We start from the raw sequence: 13622 nt of genomic DNA, 5'->3' as shown, positions 1-13622 counted from the left end.
CCTATCTCGCTCCCTCGCGCTCTCTCCCCCTACCCCCTACCAAACACCCGGTAACAAATAAGGCAACCCCCTCAGTAGTTTGTAGTTGGTGTGTTTCAACCCTGGATCCTTAGTTCCATGCAGTGAGTTGTCATTCAGAACCGCGTGCCTCATTGTGTGTGTAGACTGTGTCTCCGTTGTTCCAGAAGCTGTAGCAGCACACTGATTTGCATCTTCCTCTTCTGTCTTTTGCCTGCAGAGCTTCCGTATGGCTGGGAGAAGATTGAAGATCCACAGTATGGAACCTACTATGTTGAGTGAGTATACCGCCCGTGATTTCTGGGTGCAGTGTTTCTCTATGTAATGTTGTGGTTATACAGGAGTTGTGGCATGGTTCCCTTTTATTTATTTAGCTGTTATTCAGTCCAGATTGCACAGATGGGCTTTGGTAAATATTGTATTTTGTTGTTATTAAGGATCCCCATTAGCCAAGGCAGCAGCTACTCTTCCTGGGGTCCAGCAAAATTAAAGCAGTTTATACAATTTAAAAAAACCTTACAATACATTCACAGATTTCACAACGCACTGTGTGCCTTCAGGTCCCTACTCCACCACTACCACATCTACAGTACAAAATCCAAGTGTGTATAGTGTGTATGTTATCGTTGTTTCATAGTGTTATACTGTACAATAGACTTTTAGAAGATGGTGCCATTTGATAATAACGTGTTTTGTTTCATGAGCTGGGATTTATATACACCAGGTTGAAATCATTCGAAGATGCTGGACAGGCAGACCTGAACTTGTCAGTCAGTGTGGTTTTCAAATGTAACCTGTACTAACAATTAAGTTTGACAAGACGGACTAAGGCCAACTCGCCTTCCCATACAGCCTTCGCATACAGCCTTCCCATACAGCCTTCCCATACAGCCTTCCCATACAGCCTTCCCATACAGCCTTCCCATACAGCCTTCCCATACAGCCTTCCCATACAGCCTTCCCATTGTGCCCTACAGGGTTGCCACTGCCTGGTACAGGGGGCACATGGGAGGGGTGACAGGCATGACCTCACCCTGTTCAGAAACACGCACAGGCACTCAGAGTTCACCCAGCATAGCCTCCCATAGGAGCAGAGAGAGAGCGAGAGAGAGAGGGGAGGAGAGAGGAGAGAGGGGAAGAGAGAGGAGAGAGGGGAGGAGAGAGGAGAGAGGGGAAGAGTGGGGAAGAGAGGAGGAGAGAGACTACGTGAATATAATCTGTTTATGCTAAGGAATCACTGGGACAACCATTTATTTCTTTTTCCTTCCCTCCCTTTCTTTTTGTTTTGAATGAATACAGTAGGACAGAATGGCTCATTATTTCCTAACTAAAGTACAGAACAAGAGCCATGGTAATCAAAGGAGCGGACTGAGCACACTCAGTCACAGAGGAGCGCTTCTCTTCCCTGATTGGATATGGAGGATAGCTCTCAGCGTGACTCATGCCCAACGAGAGCACAAACAATACTTTTCTTAGAAACGCGCACACGTACACATAGTGACACACATTGACACGCATGAACATACACACACCCAAACACATACAGGCACGCACACAAATAGGCACACACATACACTGGCAATTGGCACACATACACACACCGTATCTCACACACACAGCATGCGTCTGATTTATGGAGCAGGGCGAGAGTGGCATCCGTTTTGTGCATGTTATAAAAGCTAGTCACGACTGGCTCAGAGCTACAACTGTTAAAGCGCATTATGCAGATGAGATGCGTTCCTTGCTTTACATGCAACCTGGGGGGGGGGGTGCTCCTCTCTGAATAGTAGATGTTTAAACACAAAGTGCTGACCTGGGAATCTGGTATCGAAACGCTAGAGCTCTACAGCTGGCAGGCAACAGCAGGCACACCGGCTGCTTTCCTGATCCGAGGTCAGTCCGACGTGGCCATTGTGAGCAGAGGTATGGACACTGGTCAGATTATAAGGTTATCCCACTGATCTTAGGTCAGCTGAATGTGTCGAGTGGATAAGCAGTAAACTGGTGTGTCAACAGGGGCACTGTGGCGTGGTTTGTTTTGGTTTGTGGTTTACAGATGATAGTCCGTACAGTACCAGTTTGTGTGCATGCCAAGTGCAGGTTTGCCTGACTGGATAGGGATCAGGGATTTGAATACACTGCGTTCTGTGAGTGTAGCGGGAAACAGACAGGAACCCGTTTGGAGTTTCTGTCACGACACAAGCATAGAAGAGAACGTATCGAGAAAGATTTTTGTTGTATTGTTACCCAATTAAAAGATGCTGCCAAGTGAAGAGACCGGTAACTGGTGTCCCATCTCTAAAAGGAGGAGGACGACAACGATCAGCAAGCTGTGAAAACACGAAAGCCTCACGTTCCTTTAGTCGGTGTCACTTTCAGTCCGATTTTTAAACACGAGTGTATTGGTCCTTTCTCGACGCTGTATTTCTGAGTGTTTTCTGTATTTACAGATGCTCTCTGTGTATATGACCTGTATATTGAGCTCTTCAGCTAGTGTCCTGTTTTTGTGTCTGTACTGCAGCCATATCAACCAGAAGACCCAGTTTGAGAACCCCGTCCTGGAAGCCAAGAGGAAACTGAGCCTGGACACCCCCTCCTCTGGCCAGCAGGGGGCTACCACACCCTCAGGTAACGCTTCTCTCCCAGCCCCGTGTCACCATAGACTGCTCATTGTCATGGTCACTAACTGGTGTACCACTTATTATAAAGCAGTGTATTTCATGAATTGGTTATTTAAATTGGGCAGTCTAGTGTAGATATTGGGACAGAGCATAAACCCAGATTGTCTTACTCAAGGTGATCTGAAGTGAATGATTCTTCCTAATCAGATCTCAACAGCTTAGAGACCATATCAGCGTACAAGCCAAATACACTACATGGCGAGGGAGGTGGGGGGGGGTGAGAGGGGCGGGGACTTGCGTGCTGACTGCTGAGTGATGTTATTGAGACATCTTGGACTACAGGCTTGTGTTTGGGTAATTGTGATTTCCGAGGTTTTCAGCGAGTCTTATGTTGAAATAAGGATATTGATCACCCAGCCATTTGACATTTCTCTGCTGTGTTGCCCACAGAATGGAACATATGTCAGACAAGGAAGTGACGACCGTCCGACCACTGAGGCTGACTCACAATATGACTCATAAGAAAACACAGACGCCAACAGCACTGTCACTGTCTGTACCAGCTATCCCAGCGTTTAGCCTAGAGGGCCCTGGTTGTCACAGACACGTGGACCTACAGGACAGTAGCAGGCTGCTAATGCTGTCCTTGAACAGACCACAATAACCCCTATGAAAAAAACCTGAACACCCAATGATCAAAATCAAATCAAATGTTATTTGTCATATGCGTCGAATACAACAGGTGTAGACCTTACCGTGAAATGCTGACTTACAAGCCCTTAACCAAAGAGAATAGAGTTTTACAAAATAAACTAAAGTAAAAAATATATATATTACACCTATGAGTAGATGTGTCCAAAGGGTGGCTACTTTGAAGAATCTCAAATATAACAAATATAACCAACTGTTTTGGTTACTAAATGATTCCATGTGTGTTATTTCAGAGTTTTGATGCCTTCACTATTATTCTACAATGTAGAAAATAGTAAACATAAAGAAAAAGCCTTGAATGAGTCGGTGTGTCCAACCTTTTGACTGGTACTGTATATAAAAATAACAATAGTAGTAATAATAATAAAATATATATATACTGTATATACAGTGCCTTGCGAAAGTATTCGGCCCACTTTGCGACCTTTTGCCACATTTCAGTCTTCAAACATAAAGATATAAAACTGTTTTTTTTTGTGAAGAATCAACAAGTGGGACACAATCATGAAGAGGAACGACATTTATTGGATATTTCAAACTTTTTTAACAAATCTAAAACTGAAAAATTGGGCGTGCAAAATTATTCAGCCCCTTTACTTTCAGTGCAGCAAACTCTCTCCAGAAGTTCAGTGAGGATCTCTGAATGATCCAATGTTGACCCAATGTTGAAAATACAGTTTCATATCTTTATGTTTGAAGCCTGAAATGTGGCAAAAGGTCGCAAAGTTCAAGGGGGGCGAATACTTTCGCAAGGCACTGTACATTTAAAAAATAACAATCATGAGGCTATATACAGGGGGTACCAGTACCGAGTCAATGTGCAGGGGTACAGGTTAGTCAAGTTAATGTAGGTAGGGGTAACGTGACTATGCATAGATGATAAACAGCGAGTAACAGCAGTGTAAAAACAGGGGGGGGGGGGGGGGGGTCAATGCAAAGGTGGTTGATTAATTGTTCAGCAGTCTTATGGCTTGGGGGTAGAAGCTGTTAAGAAGCCTTTTGGACCTCGACTTGGCGCCCCGGTACATCTGACCGTAAGGCACTACAGAGGGTAGTGCGTCTGGCCCAGTAAATCACTGTGGCCAAGCTTTCTTGCCATCCAGGACTTATATACTAGGCAGTGTCAGAGGAAGGCCCATAAAAATGGTAAAATACTCCAGTCACCCAAGTCACTGTTCTCTTTCCTACAACAAGGCTAGCTGCCAAGCTGTTGCCATTCCAGGCGCAGGTGCAACCGGTCAGGATGCTCGCGATGGTGCAGCTGTATAACTTTTTTGAGGATCTGGGGACCCCATGTCAAATCTTTTCAGTCTCCTGAGGGGTGGAAAGGCGTGATCATGATCATTTGTTGGTGATGTGGAAACTCTCGACCTGCTCCACTACAGCCTTGTCGTTGTGAATCGGGGCGTGAATGGGGGCCTTCCGTTTCCTATAGTCCACGATCATCTCCTTTGTCTTGCTCACGCTGAGGGAGAGGTTGTTATCCTGGCACCACACTGCCAGGTCTCTGACCTCCTCCCTATAGGGTGTCTCATCGTTGTCAGTGATCAGGCCTACCACCGTAGTGTCATCAGCACACTTAATGATGGTGTTTGAGTCGTGCTTGGCCACGCAGTCGTGGGTGAACAGAGAGTACAGGAGGGACTAAGCACACACCCCTTAAGGGGCCCCCGTGCTGAAGATAAGCGTGACAGATGTGTTGTTGTCTATTCTTACCACCTGGGGGCGGCCCCTCAGGATGTCTAGGATCCAATTGCAGAGGAAGGTGTTTAGTCCCAGGGTCCTTAGCTTAGTGATGCGCTTTGTGGGCACTATGGTGTTGAACGCTGAGCTGTAGTCAATCAACAGCATTCTCACACAGGTGTTCCTTTTGTCCAGGTGGGAAAAGGCCGTGTGGAGTGCGATTGAGATTGCGTCATCTGTGGAACTGTTGGGGAGGTATGCAAACTGGAGAGGGTCTAGGGTTTCCGGGATGATGGTGTTGATGTGAGCAATGACTAGCCTTTCAAAGCACTTCATGGCTGCCGACGTGAGTGCTACGGGGCGATAGTCATTTAGGCAGGTTACCTTCGCTTTCTTGGGCATATGAAATATATAGGTATTAGGCAGGGAGAGGTTGAAAATGTCAGTGAAGGCACTTGCCAGTTGATCCGTGCTCGGAGTACACATCCTGGTAATCTGTCTGAATGCTGACCTGTTTAAAGGTCTTGCTCACATCGGCTACGGAGAGCGTGATCACACAGTCGTCTGGAACACCTGGTGCTCTCGTGCATGCTTCAGTGTTGCTTGCCTTGTAGTGAGCATGAAAGGCATTGAGCCCGTTTGGTAGGCTCGCATCTGGATGAGCATTTCCTTGTTTGCTTATTGACTTAGACCACACTCAACAAGCTGTATGAGTGCCAGCGACGGTTTGTAGTGGTAAATTGACGGCCAGGTAGACAGTGTGATCTACAGCTTATCATGAGGTGCGCTACCACGAGACAACCTTAATATTGGACATTGAACTATTGACCCCCCCCCCTCGTCTTACCGGACGTAGCTGTTCTTTCCTGCCAATGGAAAACCCAGCAAACCTTATATTAGCCGTGGGAGGCTGTGTGCTCCTCAGGCTTTGTTGCTTTGCTTTGAGCATCATCGTCATCTTTCCCGATGGGGGAGGTCCTTGGAGGTTGTTGGTAAACTATGTGGTAAATAATCAGGGTTTGATTGAACAGAGGCCCTAATTTTAGTACCAGATCAACTCAGACCCTTTAGAATAGAAGAAACACTGCTCTACTTGCATAGCCTATTAGGGCAGAACAACTCCCAGGGTGTGTGTCCCAAATGGCCCCCTATTCCCTTTATGCTCCACTAATTTTGACCAGGACCGATAAGGCTCTCGTCAAACGTAGTGCACTATAAAGGGAACAGGGTACCATTTGAGACACAGCTCCAGTCCATTTTCTGTCCCGCTAAAAGATCATTTTTCCATGGTATTATTATGATTATTTTCTGGACGGTTCTTTTGGCTGATCCTCTCGTTTTCTCCAGGGTGATTCTCTGCACTGCTCTGACAGAGCTCTCTACTCTGCTCCCTGTTCCCCACATACTCCCCGGGGTTGTTAATGAGTATTAATGGCTAATGGTGGTCTGTCTCCCAGCGGAGTGGAGAGTAGGCTGGGGGGGGGGGGGGGGGGGGGTTGCCACGTGGAGGGCTTTGAACGTTGTTTTGACCAAGTTCCCCAGTCTGACCATCCTCTCTGAGAAAGAGACAGCTGTCTGTCTCCACAGTGCTGAAGCTGTAGGGGACCGTCATTACCCTTCGTTGACAATCCTCTCTGTATGGCATTTCGTAGAATCACAGCGAGCGGCCTTGCCTGCCTGCCTGAGAAATAGGCCATCCCTTTGTGTTACCTTGACATAATCAGGGCTATGTAAACATGTCTATGTAGCACCCCCTTAACTCCTCCACACACACACATATCCTCACACACAAACAGCTCAGTGACACTGCTGGTGTGCGAGAATGTCATGTTAATCACACTCGGCATAATCTGTTTTCTCAGAGCGCTGAAAATCCAATTATGCAAATCAAAATCCCATGACACATTGACGGGTAGAGGACATGGAGGGGAGGGGTGTATATCTTTACCCCTCCTAATGAGATTGATACCCCCACCTCTCCTCGATCCATCCATCCGCCAGTGGGTGTAGCAACATTAGAGGGGGACACAGCCCATAACTCTCCCAATGGAAACCAAGGTCAGGGGTTATAAATGACTGAGGCCACATCTGATTATCCTCTGTATCTATCCACTGTGTCTCTATCACTTTCAGTCCATCTATTTAGCTCCCTCGCTCTCTCTTTCTCTCCCTTTCTCTCTCTCCCTCCTATCTCTCTCCATCCCCCTCTCACCCTGTCTCAGTCACATGGTGAGAGCTGAAATTTGTTGTGACTGAGGTTAGCTCTCTTTCTGTTTGCCTCCATGTTATTGTCGTTCCTCAGATATATTTGCTTGCTTCCATTCAACCACAAGCATTAGAGAGGTCGGGCACTTGGTGTGGATGTTGAACAATAAGGCCCGTCTCGCGGTCGGCGTTCCAATTTATCCCAAAGCTGTTTGATGGGGTTGAGGTCAGGGCTCTGTTCAGGCCAGTCAAGTTCTTCCACACCGATCTCGAAACAACCATTTCTGTGTGGACCTCGCTTTGTGCACGGGGGAATTGTCATGCTGAAACAGGAAAGGGCTTTCCCTAAACTGTTGCCACAGTTGGAAGCACAGAATTATCTAGAATCTCATTGTATGCTGTAGAATTAAGATTTCCCTTCAATGGAACTAAGGGGCCTAGCCCGAACCATGAAAAATAGCCCCAGAACAATATTCCTCCTCCACCAAACTTTACAGTTGGCACTATGCATTGGGGCAGGTAGCGTTCTCCTGGCATGCGCCAAACCCAGATTAGTCCGTCGGACTGCCAGATGGTGAAGCGTGATTCATCACTCCAGAGAATGCGTTTCCACTGCTCCAGAGCCCAATGGCATTGAGCTTTACACCACTCCAAGCAACGTTTGGCATTGTGCATGGTGATCTTAGGCTTGTGTGTAGCTGCTCAGCCATGGAAACCCATTTCATGTTATTTCAGTTATTGTGCTGACGTTGCTTCCAGTGGCAGTTTGGAACTCGGCAGTGAGTGTTGCAACCGAGGACGAACAATTTTTACTGGCTACGTGCTTCAGCACCCGCCGGTCCCGTTCTGTGATCTTGTGTGGCCTACCACTTTGCAGCTGAGCCATTGTTGCTCCTCGATGTTTCCACTTCACAAGATCATCCCTTACAGTTGACCGGGGCAGCTCGAGCAGGGCAGAAATCTGACGAACTGACTTGTTGGAAAGGTGGCGTCCTATGACGGTGCCACGTTGAAAGTCAGTGAGCTCTTCAGTAAGGCCATTCTACTGACAGTGTTTGTCTATGGAGATTGCATGGCGGTTTGCTCGATTTTATACACCGGTCAGCAACATGTGTGGCTTTAATAGCTCAATCCACTAATTTGAAGCGGTGTCCCCATACTTTTGTATATGTAGTGTAGATTGTAGGGTCTATCAATTTAATTGTTTGCACCGTTTGTAATCCCCCTTTTATATACATTTATTGTAAAAATGTCTCTACTTTTCTCCCCCCTACCATCCCTACCCTGATCGGAGTAAACTAACGGAAACAATACTTCTACAGCTACTTACAGCTATTTACTTGTAGTTAAATAATTATACAAATATTCCTAATTATCTTTTTCTTCAAGTGCTGGATTTTCACCCACAGCAGCTAATCCACCACTCATTCTGATTTGAACTCCAACCCACCGATCTCCACAGATGAACCCATCTTTCCCAGTATGCTATTTCCTCTTGTAGAACATCCCTCCTTTTCACTATGATGTCTTACGAGGGTCCTGAACCTTCCTATTTGTGACATTTTTATCGATATTGCCCTAATAGTAAATACTTTACCCAAGAGTATAATGCTATTTCCCCATTGACTGATCATGGTTTATTCAGATCCCCCTAACAATACATTTTGCAGGTCCATCTGAACCCTGATATTATGACTTAACAAGCATTCCTGGACCTGAATCCAAAAGAGAGCCACCGATGGACAGTACCAGAAAATGTGTTCTATTGATTTATTCCTTCCTCGTGGCAGAATCTGCTGACTGTTCAATGCCCCGTATATTGAGTATTCTTTCTGTAGCAAGTATTTTATATAATAGTTTAAATTGAATTGAATGGATTTATGTGTCAATAGTTGTTTTATATGTCAGTTCGTAGACCCGATGACAAGGTAGTGGGACATCAAAAACCTGTTCCCAACTGACTTGGATTTTATTTGGGTATTGCTGTCAAACCTTTTCGGATTCGTACTAATCTATTTAAGCCCGTAATGATTTTTTTTAATGGGTGGCTGACAAACTAATCATAAAATATATATATAGTTTTTTAAAGCAATTGTCTCTTCTAATTTTGTGGCAGAGCCATGATGAGTTAGTTATCATGTTGTATTTGATTATACACCTCCATACACTGTTGATATGTGATTTGAGTGTTGGTCGAATTAGTGATCATCTGAGTGACGTGCAGCTGTCAGATGTCTTGTCACCGTGGCGATAGCCTACACTGTGACGATGCAGGGGACAGATGGCTAACAGCCTGTGAGCACGCATCTGTGTCTGTCTGCCACATACACACACACACACACATACAGTTGTCCCATGCGGATATATTAGACTAAAATAAGCGTAGCGGCATAGATATGTCACTGTCATCTGTCATCGTGGATTAGCGCTAGCCTAGCGTGGTTTCTCTGTCAGATCAATGCAGCTGAACAACACTGACAGGCCTTGTGATGATAATGCCACAAACAAACAAGGAATTAATAGTCACTAATTTGTCAAGTAAAATACTTCAATCGGTCAATAAGATTTGAGAGCAATTAGCTGAATTACAGTCATAATAATTATCGTTAAAATGCTGATATAGTGTTTCCCTCCTACAATTTGCATCTCTCATTCTCGCTCTCTCTCTCTGTGCTTTTCTTGTATTGAGTAATCTTTCTCTTAAGTGTTTTTTCTCTCTCTCTCTCTCTCTCTCTCTCTCTCTCTCTCTCTCTCTCTCTCTCTCTCTCTCTCTCTCTCTCTCTCTCTCTCTCTCTCTCTCTCTCTCTCTCTCTCTCTCTCTCTCTCTCTCTCTCTCTCTCTCTCTCTCTCTCTCTCTCTCTCTCTCTCTCTCTCTCTCTCTCTCTCTCTCTCTCTCTCTCTCTCTCTCTCTCTCTCTCTCTCTCTCTCTCTCTCTCTCTCTCTCTCTCTCTCTCTCCCCACATCAGATGAGCCTGTTGTGGGTGTGAGGGGTTTTGTGCGGGACCCAGCCCATCTCCAGGGCTCCGTCCTGAGGACAGCTCTAAGGAAGAGCCCCCAGGGGTTTGGCTTCACCATCATCGGGGGCGACCGCCATGACGAGTTCCTCCAGGTGAAGAACGTGCTCCGAGACGGCCCTGCCGCGTACGACAACAAGATGGCCTCCGGTGAGTGTAGGAGCGTGCGTGTGAACACATAAAGACTCTTACACACACACACCAGCAAGGTTAATCTTCATGGACTGTACAGGGTCCACACCCTGCCTCTTGACAGTGAAACTCCACATCAGGGCGGGCACCCTGATTTGAAGAGGAGCCATATATTGCAGATTTCATAGGTCCCTTGGCTGTGCTTCTTTGCGTACCTATGGTTCTCACGAGCTTATCTAGAAGTGTGGTCACGTATCTTGGATCAGGTTGTGACGTACAGAATATAGTCCATGCTGTCAACAACCATTACTACTAGTGATATACACCTGCCAGTGGCTCATTGGATGCTTTAGGATAATATTCATTCTATAGACCGTGACATCAGATGCGTGGCAGTTCTAATGAGTTGTTTACTGCCTGCGATAACGCGTTGGAGCGCTGTACGCCGTATTGTGTCACAACCATAACAATGCTATTGCCCAGCGTTCTAAATGTACAACCGCAAGGGAACAAATGTTTCCATTCGTCGTTCTCCCTCGCTGTCCTCGAAAATGATGAGATGACCAACTGTACATTTTGATTCCTTAATAATACAGCAATAAGATGCTCTCCAAACCACGTCCGTTTCTCTGTCTCTGAACCGTCTAGGCTAAGTGTGCGGCTGGCAGTAATTGATGCCAGAGTGGTGCCATTTTAATGAGCATGTAGAGTAATTTGATCTGGACATTGGGTCTCTGAAGCGGTCCCATCTCATTTCTGAGTTTAATCGTTAACTCGGGTTCCTTAACTCTGACTCGTACTCGAACCGTTCAGGGTGCGTGCGTGTGTGTGCGTGAAGTATGGGCTTAATTACCCGTGTTTGCCCTGACAGTGATTGGCTGTTGATCCATCTTGGTTTGTTCAGCTCATTTATATAACACAGTGAAATGTTAGATGTGTTTGTTCGCGACAGCTATTGATTGTGTCGGGTGGCTCCTTCAGGGAGGGGGGGGGGGGAGAGAAGAGTCCCAGCTAGCCAGCAGTGATGTTTGTGTTGGTTGGAGATGAGAACATTCCCCTACTCTTCATTGATCTGTCTGGGACCAGCTGAGCAAATAAACCCAGGCTAGGATGACGGAGGACGAGGGGAATGATATAGAGTTATGCTATACCGTATTTCCTTGTTCGTTCATCAGCCCCAGAGCAGCTGTGGAGCGGACTCCAAGGCTACGTGTTTCAGCTCTTGACCTGAATGTGCTTTGGGATGGGCACTTTGGTACAAAGTGATCCAAACGGACTTGCGGTTTAATTGACTCTATTCTCTGGACCTTGTCACGACTAAACCACAGCGCAGTCCCGTTCTAGGAATGTACCCATCAGTACCCAATGCTGATAAATCTTACCTCCTATTTCTCCTCTCCTTCCGCTCTACCAGGTGATGTGATCGTGGACATCAATGGCTTGTGTGTCCTGGGGAAGACTCATGCCGATGTGGTTCAGTTGTTTCAGTCTGTCCCAGTCAACCAGTACGTGGACATGGTGCTGTGTCGGGGCTACCCCCTGCCTGAGGACACCGGTGGGAGTGACGATGCCGCAGGGGATGTAGCCACCGCCCTGCCCCTGGCCCCCGAGGCCAGCCCGTCACCTTCCACTTCCAACACCAAGGACATCCACTACGTCACCAGCCCAGAAGGCACCCTTCCTAGACAGGTACAGTCAGAAGAAGATGGGCCATCCTGCTGATCCCGGGTTCCTCTCTAGGATTCTTCCTTCTTGGGAATTTTTCCTGGCCACTGTGATTCTGTTTTTGATTGCTGTTAGGGGTCTAGGCTGGGTTTCTCTTGAAGCACTTCGTGACAACTGCTGATAAAAATAAAATAAAAAACTGGGCTTTATAAATAGATTTGGGTTGATTGATTGACAGGCCACCGCCACTGCAGTACCAACCATGACCAACGGGGGGCGCCACTATCCTGAGGGTCCAGACCCCACACTGCTGCAGCCGGAGCTGGTGGGCGTGCCCCTGGTGAAGGGGCCGGGAGGGTTTGGCTTTGCCATCGCAGACTGCCCCCTGGGCCAGAAGGTACCATTTATATCTGGGTGACGAGTTGTCGGTTTTGTTTTATGACCTTGTGTATGCCGGATTGTTATAATAATGCCTTATGTAGCAGTAGCTGTTGCAAAGACTTTATAAAAGTTCATTAAGAGTTACGGAATGTACTTTTTCCGGAGGATAAGTAAGGTAATCTAATGTGACATAGCTTAACCGAATCCAATCCAATCGAAACCTATTGGAATGTCATTTCAGGTGAAGATGATCCTGGATGCCCAGTGGTGCCGTGGCCTGCTGAAGGGGGATGTTATCAAGGAGATCAACCGTCAGAACGTCCAGACACTGAGCCACGCCCAGGTGGTGGACATCCTCAAAGACCTGCCGGTGGGCAGCGAGGTCCACATCCTGGTACTCAGGGGAGGTGAGAGAGAGAGCGGGGGATGGTGGGAGGAGATGCATATGGAGGCGGTGCCTTCATCACAGTCAACATACTGGGATTCAGAGGAGCTGCGAGACTAAACTGTACACTGCCACATTAGTGATGTCATGACTTTTTAGTGTGACCAGGTCGTGCGGCTGTGAATACGTACTGTAGTAATAGAAGTTCCTCGAGGAAGTCAATTAGATGGCCGTTCAGCTCCTCAGCAGCCGGCCCTCCCAGAGGCCAGCCCCAGAGCCAGCCACCGTTTAATAAAGCAATTTCATGCTCGTCTATCCCACTATCTATTTCCCATTTGCACCTCTGCATACAAGCAGGCAGGCTCAGAGAGCAGTAATAGTGGGGCTGTGAATATGATACCTTGACCAGAAAGGTGAGGAGGAGTGGATGCTAGTGGGAGTTAGATTCAAGTGTCTCTAGTGTTTAGCTAGATAGTTAGATAAGCATTCAGTGGCAGACAGCCTAACAGAGGCAGTCTGACATTTTGGACGACGGAAAGTGATATTGGCCCTGCTCACCACTTCAAAGAGGATGCTGTCACTGAATAAACTGAAGAGCTCTTTCCGTTTTGCCTGCACTACAATAGCCAAGATGCTGTACGTTGTGTTGACCCACAGAAATATGCTCCAATACTCTGAGGAATGCTAAGGAGTCAAGATGCAGCATGTTCACCTGGGGACGTGTGCTCCAGTGCTCTGAAGGAGTCAAGATGCAGCATGTTCACCTGGGGACGTGTGCTCCAGTGCTCTGAAGGAGTCAAGATGCAG

At 46.8% G+C, this 13622-nt stretch overlaps 1 protein-coding gene across 1 annotated transcript in view; it reads left to right on the top strand.

Annotated features, from left to right (window-relative positions):
* LOC135528357 (membrane-associated guanylate kinase, WW and PDZ domain-containing protein 3-like) overlaps window positions 1–13622 on the top strand; it is a 193254-nt gene that overhangs the window by 167714 nt on the left and 11918 nt on the right. Inside the window, 6 exon segments of the mRNA XM_064957381.1 lie at window positions 239–296; window positions 2540–2646; window positions 10205–10402; window positions 11799–12073; window positions 12288–12446; window positions 12672–12837. Coding sequence (XP_064813453.1) covers window positions 239–296; window positions 2540–2646; window positions 10205–10402; window positions 11799–12073; window positions 12288–12446; window positions 12672–12837 — 963 coding nt within the window.

The sequence above is a fragment of the Oncorhynchus masou genome, chromosome 33 (assembly GCF_036934945.1).
Source record: "Oncorhynchus masou masou isolate Uvic2021 chromosome 33, UVic_Omas_1.1, whole genome shotgun sequence".
NCBI classification, from domain to species: Eukaryota; Metazoa; Chordata; class Actinopteri; order Salmoniformes; family Salmonidae; genus Oncorhynchus; species Oncorhynchus masou.
This window is presented reverse-complemented; position numbering and strand designations above follow the sequence as displayed.